General features: G+C 43.2%; 1 protein-coding gene, 1 non-coding gene and 1 pseudogene across 2 annotated transcripts; 2 read left to right on the plus strand and 1 right to left on the minus strand.

Annotated features, from left to right (window-relative positions):
- The first annotated feature begins 642 nt into the window (after positions 1 to 642).
- Positions 643 to 749, plus strand: LOC125198895 (small nucleolar RNA R71). Its single transcript, XR_007172481.1, has one exon. It is a non-coding gene; the product is annotated as a small nucleolar RNA R71 (small nucleolar RNA).
- Positions 750 to 15,635: 14,886 nt separating this feature from the next.
- LOC148929227 (uncharacterized) lies at positions 15,636 to 16,183 on the plus strand (annotated as a pseudogene).
- Positions 16,184 to 16,771: 588 nt separating this feature from the next.
- Positions 16,772 to 17,643, minus strand: LOC148929228 (uncharacterized). The gene is made up of 2 exons (XM_089056759.1): positions 17,317 to 17,643; positions 16,772 to 17,254 (listed from the first exon to the last, which is right to left on the minus strand). Exons 1-2 carry the CDS (start codon positions 17,641 to 17,643, stop codon positions 16,772 to 16,774), a joined length of 810 nt encoding a protein of 269 aa, XP_088912885.1.
- Positions 17,644 to 17,665: the final 22 nt, after the last annotated feature.

Below are 17,665 nucleotides of genomic sequence, written 5' to 3' on the forward strand. Positions count from 1 at the left end.
TTGTTTATCCTTGCTTCGACCACTCCGATCTTGGTGTCATTAATCTTTCTATCTTGCGTAATTACTTCCAAAATCTTCGTGATTCCTTGATCATACTTGTCTTCCTTCTTCATCAGCTCAACCACTCCTCCTGTGCTAACATTAAATCCTGCAGGGGGTTGCAAGTAATTATTGTTAGAATAAGAAAGATTTGGGTGCGGACGGTTCCCATTATAATTATTGAAATTACCGCCCCCCTGATTAGGGCGATAATTGTTATTGTAATTTCTGGGACCGCCTCCTTGCACGTAGTTGATTTCTTCCACAGTTGACACGGCAGTTTCGGGTGCCGTGACCGCCACTATGGAAGTTGCCGGAATTGGATCTTCCTTCCTTGAGACGTCCATTTGATCAATCCTGACTCTAAGTTCTGCTAGCTCCTTAGCAAAAGAACTTTCTTCGGCCTCTTCTATGGCTGCTACTCTTCTCGTGGCATGCCTTTCCTTCGACCACCCCCGACTGTTGGTGGCGAACTCCTCGATCACCGCCATGGCATCCTCTCCCGTCTTTCTTAGAAATCCTCCATTTGCCCCTGAATCAAGCATAGCACATATTTTTTCATTAAATTCATTATAGAGGATTCCTACCTGATGGTCTATGGAAAAACCATGGTTTGGGCACTTTCGAAGAAGAGCTTTGAAACGAGCAAATGCCTCATAGAGGGGCTCGTCATGGCCTTGTATAAACTGAAAGATCTCACTCTTGAGCTTCAAAATAGTGCCTGGCGGGTAGTATTTGTCGAGGAAGGTAGCTACGCTGTCCTTCCATGTGGAGACCTTTTCTGGTGGCATACACTCAAATCACTCCTTAGCAAAATCAATCAATGAGAATGGAAAAAGTCTTACCCGTATGGCATCGTCGTCGACACCATTTAATTTAAAAGTGTTTGCGATTTCCACGAATTTGGAGAGATGGCGGTTAGCATCTTCAGTCGCCCTACCTGCAAAAGGAGTTTGCTCGACCCTTTGGATAAGGGGCATGCGTAACTCAAAATTGTTAGCATCAATACGAGGACCATCAGGAAAAGTGATCATATTCCCATGATTGAACATGTTCATCACAGGTAATGTTTCTCTGTTCTTCTTTTCCATGGCTTCTCGGGCTGCTCTTTCCGCATCTCTCTCATCCATCAGCAACTTCACCATCTCCTGCAGCTTCTCAATATCTGTTCGGTCACCCATTGTTCCTTATCCTTTTTCACTTCTTATTATTCTACGAGTTCTTTCAAGTTCTAAATCAAGCGGCTCTAAGATGTACTTCCCAGAACGCGTTCGCATACAAAACCTGCAAGACTCGAAAACAAAAACAAATTGAACTAAAAAAAAATTAAAACAGAAAGCAATAAAAATCCAAAGTAGTAAAATTATCCGTTTGACGATATCACTCCAAAGTGAATTGTCTTCCCCGGCAACGGCGCCAAAAACTTGATGCACTTTTTATTTGCACTATAAATACCTGCAAGTATACAGAGTAGGTATAGTATAGCAAAAGGTTAGTACCGGATATCGAACACGGGGAAGACGTACACAAAGTGTCTATCTCCTACTAGAACTCACTTACTATCTGGAGAAACAAGAATTTTTTTTTTTGAAAATTTTTGAAAATAGAAAATATTAAAAGCAGTAAACAACTAAATGCAAGCAAATCACGGAGAGAAAAGTATAGAGATAAGGGAATTCCAGGGATGTGCTTTCACTTTTATGGTTATACAAATTCCAAACTACAATACCCTAGCACAGTTAATACTTTGAAAGGACGAGTCACCTAGCTTATGCTCATGCGATACAAACGTTGATTACTAACATTAGGGTTGTCAATCCTAATACGTAACTCCAAAAAGCTCCTAAGACCCTTGAAAAGTCCTCACTCTCAATTAACAGTGCCGTTTTAAAGGAAGCTAACTGTAGTGTCTACTAAGTGGATCTAACTCGCTAGAACTCTGTCACAGTTATGAAGCAAGTTATATTAAATCATACATAATTGTGTCACTCAATTACGAAGCATCATGATTAACTTAGGGAAGAAACAAAGTAAAAACAAAATGGATATTAAATAGAAAACGGAATTGTATAACCAAAGTTGCTACTAACACATCCCTAGAATCCTATGAGTTTAGTTACACATAATTGAATAAACTAAAAACATAGATTGAAGGGAAAACAATTTGAACATAAAACTAAAGCAAATAAAACCCGTAGGTAGAATCCTTGTCGTTCTTGATGCTCTTGAAATCCTTCTCCAACTCCTTGCACAATTGAAGTACTCTAGCTTTTGATCTCTATGAATATTGCAAGTAGTAACTCTCTTTCTCTATGAATGTGTTCTCTTCTTTTGATGAAGCTTGAGGTCCTATTTATAGGGGAAAATTATTCCTCATCATAGAAGGAAAAGATCTTCAAAATTTGGTAAGTCTTGGAGCAAATCTAGGGCTGGTCGGATTCGCCGCCTTTCTCCGGCGGGCCGCCACACCTTGGCCGGCGGTCGCCGCGTTGGAGTCCAGAGACTCTGACCCTTCGGTGGCGGACCGCCACATGTCCTCCGGCGGTCGCCGGGCGAGACTCTTCTCCTAGCGTAAATTTCCGAGGCGGACCGCCGGGCGCCGGCGGTCGCCGTACAACTTCGCGGCGGTCGACGGTCGCCGTCTGACTCCAGATTTCCAGACTATGCGTTTTTACTCCCCTTTTCGGCTCAAATATGCACATTTCTCACAAAACACGTCAAAATACCAAAATGTATAAAATATGCAAATAATGGACATGTAGAGTGATTTTGATAGTAAAAACGGACCAAATAATGGCCTTAAAACAGTGCAAAATCCGAGCGTATCACACTTCATGGTGACTGAAGGCATTGTCCTGGGTCACGTGGTTTCTGAGAGGGGTATCCAGGTAGACAAGGCAAAGGTGGATGTGATATCAAAATTACCATACCCTACGAATCAAAAAGAGGTGAGAGGTTTCATAGGCCATGCAGGGTTCTATAGGAGGTTCATAAAGGATTTTGCCAAAATCGCTCAACCACTCACTCGGTTGCTACAAAATGATGTTGAATTCGTCTTTGACGAAGGATGCGAGAGGGCGTTCCAGCTGCTTAAGGACAGGTTAGTATTAGCACCGATAATCAGGGCACCAGACTGGAACCATCCTTTCGAGATAATGTGTGATGCAAGCGATTTCGCTGTGGGAGCCGTCTTAGGACAAAAAATTGATGGAAAAAGCTATGTGATTTTCTATGCTTCCAAAACACTAAATCAAGCTCAGAAGAATTATGACACCACGGAAAAGGAAATGTTAGCCATCGTGTATTCCTTTGAAAAATTCCGACCCTACCTTCTTGGGTCAAGGGTTATAGTCTTCACAGATCACGCAGCAATAAAGTACTTACTGGCTAAGAAGGAGTCGAAGCCAAGGTTAATCCGTTGGGTGTTACTTTTACAGGAGTTTGATTGGAAGGTACGAGATAAAAGAGGAACGGAGAATAGGGTAGCAGATCATTTGAGCAGAATCTTCCAAGGAGAAACAGAAGAGGCCATACTCGATGCCTTCCCCGAGGAACATTTGTACCTTTTGGAGAAATTTCCTAGACCACCTGACTGGGAAGCAGTTTTGGCCTTGACCGGTCTAGGGGAATCGGATAAAGGGAAGCGCACGCTGAATGCAGAACCGTGGTTTGCTGATCTAGCCAACTACTTGGTCACGGGAGAGATGCCGATTTCAGAAGAAGTTTCCCGGGCTCAGAGGATGAAGATTAGAAGCGAATCCAAATTTTATTTTTGGGATGATCCTTACCTGTGGAAAATGTGCTCAGATCAAGTGATTAGGCGCTGCATTCCCGAATGGGAACAAAGAGATGTGTTAAATCATTGCCACGCGTTAGCATGTGGAGGCCACTTTGGGCCAAGGAAAACAACGAGAAAGGTTCTAGACAGCGGATTTTATTGGACAACATTGAATAAGGATGCTTTCGAGTTCTGCCAGTGTTGTGAGAGATGCCAGCAGACAGGGGGAATTTCAAGGAGAGATGAGATGCCTCTGATCCCAGTGATTGTGTGCGAAATTTTTGATGTGTGGGGAATGGACTTTATGGGACCGTTTCCGTCATCCTGTGGGAATACTTACATATTGGTTGCAGTGGATTATGTATCTAAGTGGATAGAAGCTAAGACCAACACAACTTGCGAATCGAAGGAGGTGGCGAAATTTCTCAAGGATAATATTTTCAATAGATACGGAGTTCCTAGAGCAATCATCTCAGACCAAGGAACACATTTCTGTAATCGCACCATCGAGGCTTTGATGAAGAAATATGATGTACAACATCGAGTGTCAACTCCTTACCATCCTCAGTCTAATGGCCAGGCAGAGATTTCTAATCGCGAGATCAAGGCGATATTGGAGAAAACAGTTAATCCGTCAAGGAAGGACTGGAGCAAAAGACTCGAGGACGCATTGTGGGCCTACAGAACTGCTTTTAAAACACCTATTGGAATGTCACCTTACAGACTTGTGTTTGGTAAGATGTGTCACTTACCTGTAGGTATTGAACACAAGGCGTACTGGGTAGTGAAAGAAATGAACATGAAGCCGATAGCTTGCGAAGAAGAGAGGAAGTTGCAATTGCAGGAGTTGGAGGAACTTCGGCTGGAGTCGTTTGAGTCTGCCATGTGGTACAAAGAAAGAACGAAGTTATGGCATGATAAAAACCTCCGGGTCAAGGAACTTCATGTGGGACAGAAGGTGCTCCTTTTTCAGTCTCGGCTTAAGCTCATGCCAGGGAAACTGAAGTCTAAATGGATCGGACCATACACCATCGTTGGCATCCGAGCAAATGGAGCAGTAGAGATCCAGGGAAGTACTCCAAACTCTGTTCCTTTCCTTGTAAACGGTCGTAGAGTGAAAGTCTATAGGGATAATTCCGAGTTGTGTGTTGTGGATGAGATTCCACTACACACACACCCTATTATTGCCTAAAAGGACGGGGGTAATTTCCGATGAATTCCTGGGTCAAGGAGTAAGTTAATGATTTTGAAGCACCAGACTCCAAGGGGAACCCATATTTTATGGCCTAACCTCGACCTAGGGGTCTGGAACCTTCATTTTCTTTATTTTGTAGGGCATGGTCGAGGGAATTAGCCAGGAGGAGAATCTGAAGGAAGGAGTCAAGGAGGGAAAAGATATTTCGAATTTCAAATTCTGGCCGATAATTATGGGAGACGTACGGTTGCTTACATCACGCCTGCAACCTCACCATCTTTTCACCAGAAAAAGCAACCATCGTCCTTCTTTCTCCAGTCATTCCTAATTAGACAAAAATTTGTGTTTGCTCTTCCTTCTCTCTTCATTCACTCTCTCTCTCTAAAGACGGACGAAACCCTAACCAAAAATCGCCCAGTTCTTTTCATTTTTTTTCAGATCTACACCGATGGATTCTACCAAGGGCACTGAGTATGACCCAACCTTATTGGCCGAGTTGACGCAGAAGGTGGGAAGTATAGAGAAAGAAAAGGAGGTGTATGCCCTATTCGCCGCTAGTCTAATGCCGTTTGCGCCGACTGCACCGTCACTGACAATTCCGGCTGATTCGGTTGCGAAATCGGCGAATCTCTCTGGAGAAGGATCGCGAGTCGCTACACCACCGCATGCAGAAACCGTTTCGCAAGAGGCGGAGGAAGAGGAGGCATTACACAAACAGTCGGAGGATGGTGAACCGACACATGACGAGACCTTGGTGGAAACAGAAGGGAAAGAAACTGAGAGCCCTAATCTTGAGGGTAGGGATATGTGTGAGGGGGAAACCCCTATTTCTGTTGAAGTTCGCGAGGGGGAAACCCCTGTGTTTGAGAAGACTGCTGAGGGGGAAACCCCTGTGTTTGAGAAGACTACTGAGGGGGAAACCCCTACTTTGGAGAGAATCGCTGAGGGGGAAACCCCTATTCTGGAGACGGGGGATGGGACCCCAGTTGATTTCGGGGGTGCAACCCCTGAGTTCGTGGAGGAGAGGGCAACCCCAGGAGATGTCAGGGGGGAGAACCCCATTTATATCGAGGGGGCAACTCCAATGTTGGTTGAAGAGGGGGAAACCCCAGAAAAGCTTTTGGCGGAGTCAGATCTACATTCAACGGAAGTTCCGGAGCCCGAGGAAGGGCTGAAACTGATCGTGGACCTGGTTGATGACCAGGAAGAAAGTGAGCCCAAGGTTGATGAGAGGGCAGAAAGGAGGCGCACTAGGAGAAGCCTCCTTGATGAGGTCGATGACTACGTGCCTGACGCAACAGAGGCGGAGGCGCGCTTGGCCAAGGAAAAGGCAAGAAAAGGAAAGGCGCTGGCGACTACATCCACCCGGTCAAGGAAAGCTCCCTCCGTCCAGGAGGTCGAGGAGACCCTTTCCCCTGTACCCGAGGAAACCTCTGTCAAGGAGCACGACGAGCCCATCCCTGAGCCCAGCTATAACTCTGAGGAGGCTGAAGAAGAGCCGATTCCCGGACGCCCGGTAATTTGGCTGACTAAAAGCTTGTTGGAGGAGATGAGGTAGTTTGACGACCAGAAGGGGATCGCGGTTTACAAGGAGAGGTGTAGCGCAGGGAAGATGGCCAAGTTAGGAAAACAGTACAGCAAGAGGGAGCTCAAGATGATTGCATGTGATAAAGAATTTCGCGCCTATATCCGAGCAATAGGATTTGAGTGGCTGTTGCAGCACAGCCAAGAGAGGGTACTAGTGGATCTAGCAAGGGAGTTTTTCTCCACTTTTCGTTTGAAGAATACCACTGACCTGGACGCGGATTCTATCACATTCAGGCTTTTCAATCAGGAGCACGAGTTGAGCATTAGGGAGTGGTCCCTACGGATGAGGTTGTTTACCAAGGAAGAAGATGAAGAGGGGGCATGGAACGACAGGATGGTGGGGATGCCAAAGAACACGCCTGGTTTCAAAGTACAGACAGCATGGGAACTGGTCACGCACTCTAAATCAGGGGCGTTTAAATCCAGCTACTCCTAAGCTTCCCACATCGAAGACCGGATCCTCCGTTTTGCTCAAACATTTGTCAGCTACAATTTGATGGGCAGTGCGAATTCAGCTCTCACTACTACCGATCTCTACTTCACATGGTGCATGGCGAAGGGTGTTAAGGTGCACCTCGGATATTGGATGGCGCAGGCGTGCCACCAGATGACGAGCAACCCGGGGCGTCATATGTACACCTGCCACCTCATCGGCGCTTACCTCCAGAGAAATATAGAAATGAGAATTGCCAAGGCCGCTCCGCTAGTAGTCATGTGCGACCCCCCAGAGGTGTTTAGTGTTGATTATTTCTTCAACAAGGGGTTGCTGCAGACTCAAGACACCAAAACTCTCTTCTATTCATTGGGAGAAAAGGTGAAGGCAGAGCCGGAGGAAGCCGAAGAAGCCATGCTGAGTGAAGAGGTTGAGGAGCTGCGCAAGGAAGTCCAGGACGTGAAAAAGGAGATGCAGATGATGAGGAAAGATATGATAAAGGAGCTCGGTGGGATAAGGAAGGAATTGATGGGAAATCGGGAGGAAGTACAGACCCTGAGGGGAAATATTGCTGATTTGGCGGTGAAGTGTGCCAAACAGAATGATAGGATGACGGAAGCGGTGGAGCATTCAATGAAAATGTTGAAGTGGATGCAGCAGACGCTCCCCTTGACCCAGTCGAGGACAACTCCTGGATCCAGCAGTGAAGTCAGGCAGCCCACTCAGAGCAGTCCCTCCGTCAAGCGACCACAACAGTCGCTCCAGTTGATCTCCCCGACCATTCCCGTGCAAGTTCCAGCCCCACCAAAATCAAAGTCTATCGTGAGAAAGCCAGTACCTGAACAAACGACACAGGAGGAAGGAGAGCTGGAGCAGCCAGCTAAGAAGAAAGTGAAAGTGACCCGACCCGGAATTCCACCCCAGTCTGGCTCTCGAGGGAGCCAGCCCCAGAAGTGATCAATCATCTCCTGACCAAGTAACTTTTATTTGTCGTTCTTTTCGTTTTTTTTTATTATTTTTTTTACCTGTTATATATGTGTTTAACATTTGTTATATCTTCTCCCACTTAGCCCACTGCGTGGTCTAAGTGTGAGAAGTTTGTGTTTTCTGTTGTTATGTTTGTTTTCCTATGTTTTCTGTGTTTCTTCTCCCACTTAGCCCATTGCTTGGTCTAAGTGTGAGAAGTTTTATTATTTTGTTTTGCATTGATCTCTCTGTTCCCCCCTTCACGACGATGGCTTAGGGACAAGCTTGAGTGAAGTGGGAGGGGGAGAGGAGTCAATGCATTACCCGTGTTGCATATTAAGAGTCTGTTAGTCTTAAGTGTTGTCACATGAGCCAGTGGATATAATACGGCATGATTCCCTTAGTGAAAGTAATTGAAGATAGGAGGCATTTCAACTTAGAAGCTTTTTCCTTAAATAAGCCTAGTTAATTTGAATGAAGCGAGAACGACGGAGAATGCCTCTACTTACTTAGTTGTGAAGCCCTACTATATAGTGAGTTATAAACCTCAGATAACTTTGAGCTAACACATGTTTAAGGGCCACCGCTGAATGCTTAGGGAAGAAGAGCTATGAAGGAGAAAAAAAATTGGGAATTGGGTTATGAAGGTATAAGCTGGACGAAGTCCAGGGAAAGGCGTTATAAGCTGGACGAAGTCCAGAAGAAAGGAAAAATGGAGGAATAAGCTGGACAAAGTCCAGAGAAAAAAAAAAAAAAAAAAAAAAAAGAGAAAAAAAGGAAAAAAAGAGGAGGAATAAGCTGGACGAAGTCCAGGAGGGGAAATGGTCTAAAAACATGAATGATAATAGCCTGATCCAGGAAGGAGAAACTCCCATAACCCAACGCTTCAGTGGTGTAGCATTAACTTAAGAGAGAATCGATCCTAACATCCCTGGTGAGGAATGAGTGATCGAGTGAAACCAACAATTGGGTAAGTAGAAAGCTATCTTGACAAGCTGACAGATTGGCTAGGTAAAGGAAGGGAAAGAACCTATTTGGAGGAGTGCAAACTATTGGAATGACCTTAATCTTGTGGGGAAAGATGCCTAAAATTGAAACTAGCTCATGTATATGTGTTCTGCGTGTTTATATGATTTTCTTATATTTTCTTAGTTTTTCTTGTGTCTAGGTCTAGGAGTCGGTCAAGAGATAACCTCGCTTGAAATTTGCCTTATTCCTTTTCTTTTCTTGTCTTTATACTTGAGGACAAGTATGGTTTAAGTGTGAGCAGTTTGATAAGGCTAATTTCATGCATCGGTAATGTGCGAAAAATGTTATAATTTGCTGGGTCTAACACGTTTCCTAAGCCAGGTGTGTGAAGAAAATCGCTAGATCAAGGAAGTAATGAAGGAGATGGTCTAGCGAGAGAAAGGAACAAAATGAGCAGGATTTACAAGGAAAATTGACGTGACAGAGGAGTCTACAGCTGAGGGCAACAAAGTCATTACCTATACTTCGCTGGGCTCACCCAAACGCCTATATATTGAGAAGAGCATGCAACGCAAAAAGGGGGATAGATAGTTTTTCACTCTTCTTAGCTCACACACTTTACACACACACTTGGGAATGGATCTGGGGTAATCGTGATCGGGAGGGTACTTTCTAGAAGATTTCATGCTTGGCAACACCGTCCTAGTGAGGGCGAAGATACAATTACCTTTAATTTCAGTTGTTTTTTGCTAGTTTTCACCGTCGAACTTCACTTTTGGGAGTCGACCTTGATGTTGATGATGTTTAATTGTTTTATCGTTCGTGGATTTGCGTTTAGCTGTTTAATTTCAAGTCATTTTGCATAGATCTCTCTGTTGTTAGTTTATTCCTTCAATTGCTATGTCGATCTCTGTTTATTTTGATGTTGAGGTGTTTGATGTGGAATTTGGTGACAGATCTGTGGTTGTTCGAGTATGCGGAGTTCTTACTTTTAAAATCTGACGTGATGGAGAGTTTCTTCTGTTTGGAGTTCATGTCGGACGCTTGGATCCGGAGTGGATTTAGCGTCTGAGGTTGGATTTGGCGTGTGGAAAGACAGTAGTTCGATAGATTTGTTTTATTTCTTCTTGGTTTCTATTTCACTTCGTCTAGGGTATGCAGATCTGCTAAGTTCTTCGTTTATTATGCATAAATTTGATTTCAAGTCAGTAGCTCTGTTTTTGTTTTGCTCATGCTGTTTTTTTCTTAAGAAGTTTTACGCAAATTTGGTTGTAGAAGACGATGTCACTGTCAGTTAGTACGAGAGTTAGTTATTCTGCCAACTTTTCAGTCGTACCTTGCTTTTTTTTAGACATGGTCCCCACCGTAGATTTATTCCCTAGGTCTAGCTGTTAGTTTAAGAATTTTTAAAGGTTCCCAAGTCAAGTTAATTTTGATTTTCCTCAACCCAAGAAAATGCGTGGCAGCAGCCAACACCAAAAACACTCCCAAATCTTTGAACATGAGTATTACGCATCCTTCTCTGTGGGATCGATCCCTACTTCCCTATACTAGGTTTAGTAAAGTGGTTGAGGGTTTTTGAAAGAAAAAGTGCTCTGTGTGTCCGACGACCAGGATTCCTCGCGACCCACGAGTTCCTAGACCGAGTGATCTGGTGGACTTGCTGGATCTAGGGAACCTGCTATTTTCTTATTTGAACAGCCATAGCACAAAATAAAACATTTCAAGTGGCGCCGTTGCCGGGGATGGATGGCGTTTGTTGTTATTCCATTTAAGGATTTGGTGTAAATATTTTAATTTCTGTTATTTTCTTTCTCCCTGACAGTTTATGAAAGCAGGCTTCCAATCTGGAAGTTGGGCAAGCTCATCTGGATCAGGGAGTGGCTAGTACGAGTGGCGAATCAAGGAATCTACATCTACCATCACCACTAGATCGGGATTGAGAACGGAAGATCCATTCCCGTTCGAGTCAGAGAGTGAAAAGGAGTGGAATTCATCGACAGAGGAGAACCCAGGGACATCAACCGAACCAGAGCATTCCGAGACCGAGGAGGAGAAGGACCCAGATATGCAAATCACGTCAAAATACCAAAATAGACAAAATATGCAAATAATGGACGTGTAGAGTGACTTTGACATAAAAAACGGACCAAATAATGGCCTTAAAACAGTGCAAAATCCGAGCGTATCAAAGAAGCGCCGGCATCTCCGGCAAAGAAGAAAGTGAAAGTGAACCGCCCCAACGTTCCACCAAAGTCTGGCTCCCAAGGGAGCCGGACTCAGAATTGAATTTCCCCCCCATTGACCAAGTAAACTTTACATTACAGTCATTTCATTTTAGTTTCTGTTTTTTTTGTTTGTCCATGTTATGTGTGTTGAGCATGTTTAACTGTTTCTAGTGTGTTCTCCCACTTAGCCCAATCTTTGGTCTAAGTGTGAGAAGTTTATATGTTTTGTAAGCATGCTTTCTTGTGATTAGGTGTTCATCTCCCACTTAGCCCAATTCTTGGTCTAAGTGTGAGAAGTTTGAGTATATATTCAGCATGTTTATTTTCTATTTTATGTCTGTGTTTTTTCTCTCCCACTTAGCCCGCTGTTCGGTCTAAGTGTGAGAAGTTTTATGTGTTTTATTTTGATTGTGTGCACCAACTCCCTCATTTCCCCTCTTCACTAGGATAGCTTGGGAACAAGCTGGAGTGAAGTGGGAGGGGGTGGGAGAGTTAGTGCAGTATGTGCTCAACATGTGATGGAGTTCTTAGGTCTAAGAGTTTCTAGTTTTCTTCTTAGGTTATGTGTTTAAGCATGAATTAACAAAGATAATAAGGAAAGATTCCCTTAGGGTGAGTAATTGAAGATAGGATGCACTACAACTTTGAGGCCTCTTTCCTTAATAAGCTAAAATCGGTTTGGAGGAAGCAAGAACGATAGAAGGTGCCTTAGTCGACCTAATTATGAAGCCCCACTATTTATGTGAGTTATAAGCGTTAAACATTGAGTGCTGACATAATAAAAGGGGCTGCTACCTGATGCTTAGGGAAAAGAATTTAGAAAGGAGGTATTTAGGAAGAAGAAAAAAAGAAAAAAATTCCAAACCAGGAGGTATAAGCTGGACGAAGTCCAGGGAAAATCATTAGGAAGGATGATAGAAGGAGAAATTCTCATAACCCGAAGCATCAGTAGCAGGAACTAACTATGAGCGATAGATCCTAACATCCATGGTGAGGATGAGTGATCGAGCGAATCCAATAATTAGCAAGCTAATGGCTATCTGGACGAGCTGACAAACCGACTAGGTGGAAGAAGGGAAGGGGAGGATTTGGAGAGTGTAGACTATTGGATTGACCTTAAACTTGTGGGGACAACTGCCCAAAAATCTGAACTAATTCATGCCTATGTGTTTTATTTTTTTTAAGTGTTAGTGTCTTTGTTTCTTTTTCTTTCGTGTTAGTGTCTAGGTCTAGGAGTTTACTTTGGTCAGGGAACAACCATGCATCGAAATTCGCCTTATTTCTCTTTTTCTTGTCTTTATACTTGAGGACAAGTATGGTTTAAGTGTGAGCAGTTTGATAAGGCTAATTTCATGCATTGGTTACAAGATAAATTCTGTGATTTCCTGGGTCTAACAAACCTTTTTGAGCCAGGTGTGTAGAAAAAATGCCAGCCCTAGGAAGAAGATAGAGATCACCTGGTGAAAGAAGCTGGCAAGGAAAATTAAGCAGAAGGATGAAGAGCCACTAGACTGAGGAGCATCGATTGGAGGGCAAAATAGGAATCACAAGAACAGTCTAGAAGCTCTATCCGCTATAAAAAGGAGCACGCAATCTACATGAGAGAGACTTGATCATCACCTTTTCCAGCTCCTTGCTTAGTTCTCTATTTTTTCTACACACTCATTTGGGGGAAAGTTTCTGGGGGTTCTCGTTTCAGAGGAAGTTTGGGTGCAACACCGTCTCTACAGAGGCGAAGAAACAATTATCTCTTATTTTCTGTCTACTTCTGGTACTCACCGAGTCTTCGCTGTTCGAGGCTCGGCTTTTGTGTTGTTTCTATCGTTGGATATTTCGTATTTTGCAATGGATATGTTTGCTTTTGTTTCGATTATCTTATTGTGTTGTTTTGGGTTTGATTTGCTGATCTTTGTTGGTTGATCTGAGTTTGAAGCTGGTTTGTGAGAAATCTGTTGTTGATCGGTGAAATCTACGTAGATCAGTGAAAATCTGAAGTGAAAATGATGTTTGGTCGTTGTGGATGGCTTGGATCCGGAGTGGATAAAGCGTCCCGTGGCTGGATCTGTTTGATTGAGTTTCATTTGGATGTTTAAATTCTGCATTCTCGTTTACCTCGTCTAGTAGCCGTAGATCTGCCTTAGTTTTAACTGTTCTTCGTTTTACTGCTTTTAATTCCGTCTGCTTCGTTCCGATTTACGTTTTTTGCTCTGCTTCTTAACTGGTTGTTTCCTGATAAATGTTGAAGAAGATGATGTCGCTGTTAGTTAGTCCTTTAGTTGGTTATTTTGCAGCCTTTTAACCGTACTCTACCTTTTTCAGAAAATGGTCCCCACCTTTAGTTGTTTTCCCAGGTCTAGGTAATTTAGGGAATAGTTTTCTTAGATCTAGTGATTGTCTCGCTTTTTCCAGTTTATATGCATGTTTCCTGTTTCTGCCTAGATCTAGTTGTTAGCGTAGCAAATTTCAATTACCAAGTCTAGGAATTAAAACTCAACCCTAAAAATGCGTGGCAACAGCCAACAAAAAATAGTTCCCGAGTCTTTGAACATGTTTACTTGCGCATTCATCTCTGTGGATTCGATCCCTACTTCCACGTTCTAGTTTTTCTAGCTAAGCGGGTTGAGGGTTTTTGAAGAGGGAGTTAAGGAAGTGATTGTGTGCCCGACGACAGGTAGCTCGAGGTTCTCTGAGTTCCTGGACCCAGTGTCCAGCGGATTTCCTGAATCGAGAGTTTTCTTCATTATTTTTAAGAACACGCTTTCACTAACCATCATTAGCTTCTGAACAACATAACTAGTCTCTTCAGTGGGGCGGTGGCTCGTGTGTGGAAGCCCGGAATTGAACTTTATTATGTAATTTTTTTTATTTTTAGTTAATGTACTTTTTTTTTATTTAAATAAAATTAACGAATTTTTCCCGTATATGTGTCATAAATTTAATTCCGTATTTTGTGTTTAATTCCGTAAATTTAGTTGTTTTTTTAAGAATGCTGATGATGTGGCTTGTCCAGTTGCTTGTCCTGAATTTTGATAATTTGGCAGGAGGAATTTTAATATTGGATAATATGGCAGGAGGAGAAACAGGCTAGCCTATGACTAGCCTGTTTATCATTGTTGATGCTCTTATTGCCTAACACTGTACGTAACACAAAGTTGGAGTCAATATAAGTAAAAAAAAATAGAAAAACTTTTATTAAAAACACTTTTATATTTACACCAGAATACAACATATGCTTTTAGGTGTACTTAATCCTTTAATATTTGTATAGTAATTCTTAAATGTTTAAATGTTGTTCAAATGGAAAATACACTTAGGATTCATTCGGCTTGTCCGATTTGAGTTGGGCAGATTAAATACATGAGCATATTAAATTCAGTATGGCCCACCTCTTTCATTTTTAATTGCGTCGTTCGAGTTTCATGAGTTCGGCCCAGATTTAGCTCAACATTTTTTCTTTTTGTGAATAAACATAGTCAACAATGAATATAAATGACTACTTTGCCCTTTCAAAATTTAAACAATTGAATCCCCGCGTAATTGTAAAAAAGAGCGGCTATTTCGGCTCCTTTCAAAATTTTGGAATTGCTTCAAATAGAGGAGAGCCTTGTTAGAATCACTTCCACCCCAAATTCGACTCACATCTCATTACAGAAGGATCTTAAAAATGAGGTAAGACATCCACCACTCCATACATGCGTGCACATACAATATTGTAGCAGTATGATAGTTTTAACTGTGGTTGTAGAGATATTGTTCATGCTATGAGTATGTTACCCAATTCCTGAGTTGCTTATTGGGGTTGTTTTGTTGTTTTTGTGTCCATACAGTTACACGGTGGGAAATCTCTCGCAAGGTCAGATTCGAAGTGGAACTGGAATGCTCGAAGTGGGACAACCCTCGCAAGGTCAAATTCGATTAGTATTTTGCATCACTCTGTTTCTATAATGTGGCATCTAACGCACAACAATGTAGTAATCGGTTTGTTACTATAGTCACAGCTAAGCCCCGTAGTCCGCGGCAGAAATTTCGCAAAGGGGATCGATCCCGTCGTATGTGGACGGTGAGAGAGAAAGAAATATTGGCTGCTTGTTTGATCGACCTCGTGGCGAGAGGGTGGAAGTCCGACAATGGTTTCCGGACTGGTTATTTGGGGAAGATCGAGGACGCCATCCGCAAAGAGTTTCCAAAAACAGACATCAAAGGACAGCCTCATGTAACATCGAAGCTAACTGCTTGGAAGAAGTCATACACTAGCCTAGGAAAAATACTTGCTAGGAGCGGCGTTGGGTTCAATTCTGACAATGAATACAGGATCAAATGTGACGACGACCAATGGGAAGCAATTGTTATGGTAAGTACTTGTATATTTGCGATTTCAGATTTGGTATATATCAATGCTGCCCTATAAAACTAATCCACTATCCACTACACAAGGCCGACAAGGACGCCAAACAAATGCGCCACAAGTCTTGGCCGCTGTGGGAATCATGGAAGTTAATCTTCGGCAAAGATCGAGCTTGTGGAGGTGGTGCTGAGCAGGTCAATGATGCAGCTGCTCATATGCGTCCCCCTGCTGCCGCAGGGTCAGAGGTGGATGACCTTGAAGCAGAACAAACATTCCCCTCTTCACAGCCAGTGGGAACTCGGGACACCAGCACTATGAGCAGCGGCAAGCACACTTCCACGACAAAGTCAGGTTCGCGTAATAAGCGTAAGGTCGATGGTCCTGACTCTGCACTTATGGAATTCCTAGCTAATCTTCACCATGACACTAACTCCCATTTGGAAGTGATTTCGGCAAGGATTGGGTATGAGTTTGACCTTGGGGAGGCAAGGAAAGTTGTGTTCTCACACTCGCCCAGAAGTATCGGTTGTGTAATATCCTAGGCGACAAACCACAACGGATGGAGGTATTTACGGGCATGCCAGCAGACACTCGTCTTGGGTACCTGCTTATGCTTATCGAGGACAATGAAAATGGGGCTTGACTGGAGTTCGATATTTGATTTTTGCCAGCCGTTATGTGCTTACTATAGGCGGCTATTTATGATGCATATGCTATTATATTTGTTGCAAAACTGTAGGATGTTGATGGCGTATGAACGTAGCTTGCATTTTGGATGTAATTTTGAGGCTACATTCACATATATGTGTAGCCATCAACGAACTCCTTTTTTTGTGCAATAGACACACATATGTGTTGTAGCTGTGTCTACTTTTGATCTACTAATGGAATCCATATTAAGTTCCACCGTTGTGTTCATTGCATACAAAAACTAATGCATACAGAGGATGATTCAACAATAGTAGTTCATAGGTTCATCATAATTGATGAGAAATAAGCATACATGTCAGTATGGCCAAAAGATAGCATTCTTTTCCTCTGGAAATTGGCCATATCAACAAAAGTACACACCAACATCATACCATAATCATACTAAGCTTACAATTCTACACGATCCATCAGTGATCTACGGTTCACAAAAGGTAGGGCCTTCAAAAAAGTTGGTCATAATCTAATATATGTTAGCATAGCTGGTAATTAGGCACCCATGAACCGATCCATACAACACTTTCTACACTTTTGGTTTTTTGTAGATGTACGACCACTGCTGCTTTGGTGAATTGGATGCACACGAGCTCGCGTTGGATGACAAATTTGATGGGCCACCTGGGTCTTTGTTTCGCCCAGGCCTGATCGGCAACTCCCTTCCCTTCCCCATGATCCTAGTGTGCAGTTTCCCATCCGCGTCGAGGTCAATGAAATATATGCCAGCGTCATTTGTAGACTCCCGATCAGTAGGTGTTTGGAATTCATCCTGAAAAAGCTTCCGCCGAACCGTTGGTGGTGGGAATACAGCTGGCGAGTTCACCTCTGTGTCGTTCTCATTAACCTCGTAGCAACTTGGCTCGTCATCATATAACTTCTCAGTCCGGTCGGATTGCAGCACAACTGTTACCTCCTTTTCCTTCTTCACATCATCTGACCCATACAAGCATGCTAGCTTCAAGAAATGCGGGTCATCGCGATGGTAATAGGCCCCTGCGAATGGGATTTTATGAAGAAATGTAACTGGTCAGTTTGTTGATCCACACAACAAAAAAATGCTACAGACCATACCTGCAGAATGGTTACCCAGAGGTCGTCATTCGCCCGCACATATGCTGCACCAACGTCCCACGACGCTCCTTCACCGAGAGTCGCATTGAAAGTTTCATGTCTAAGCTTCATGAAATCAAGGCGCTGCTTGATCTCTGCCTCAGTGAACTGGATGTCGATCTTGTCTCGCACTTCTTGTTGTGCCGTCAACAAGAACCAGTTGGGGAAGTCAGGGAGCGTCCATCGCGTAGCTCTTTTTAGATTGATGATCGTGTTCAACACAGCCTCATCCACTTCCGGCGACCAGTTACCGTAGTATAGGTATGATTTTTGGGGAGGGATGATCATGGTATTAGGTGAGTTATTGAAG

Source organism: Salvia hispanica, chromosome 4 (genome assembly GCF_029641045.1).
Source record: "Salvia hispanica isolate PSC_SH4W2 chromosome 4, Shi_PSC_v1, whole genome shotgun sequence".
NCBI lineage: Eukaryota > Viridiplantae > Streptophyta > Magnoliopsida > Lamiales > Lamiaceae > Salvia > Salvia hispanica.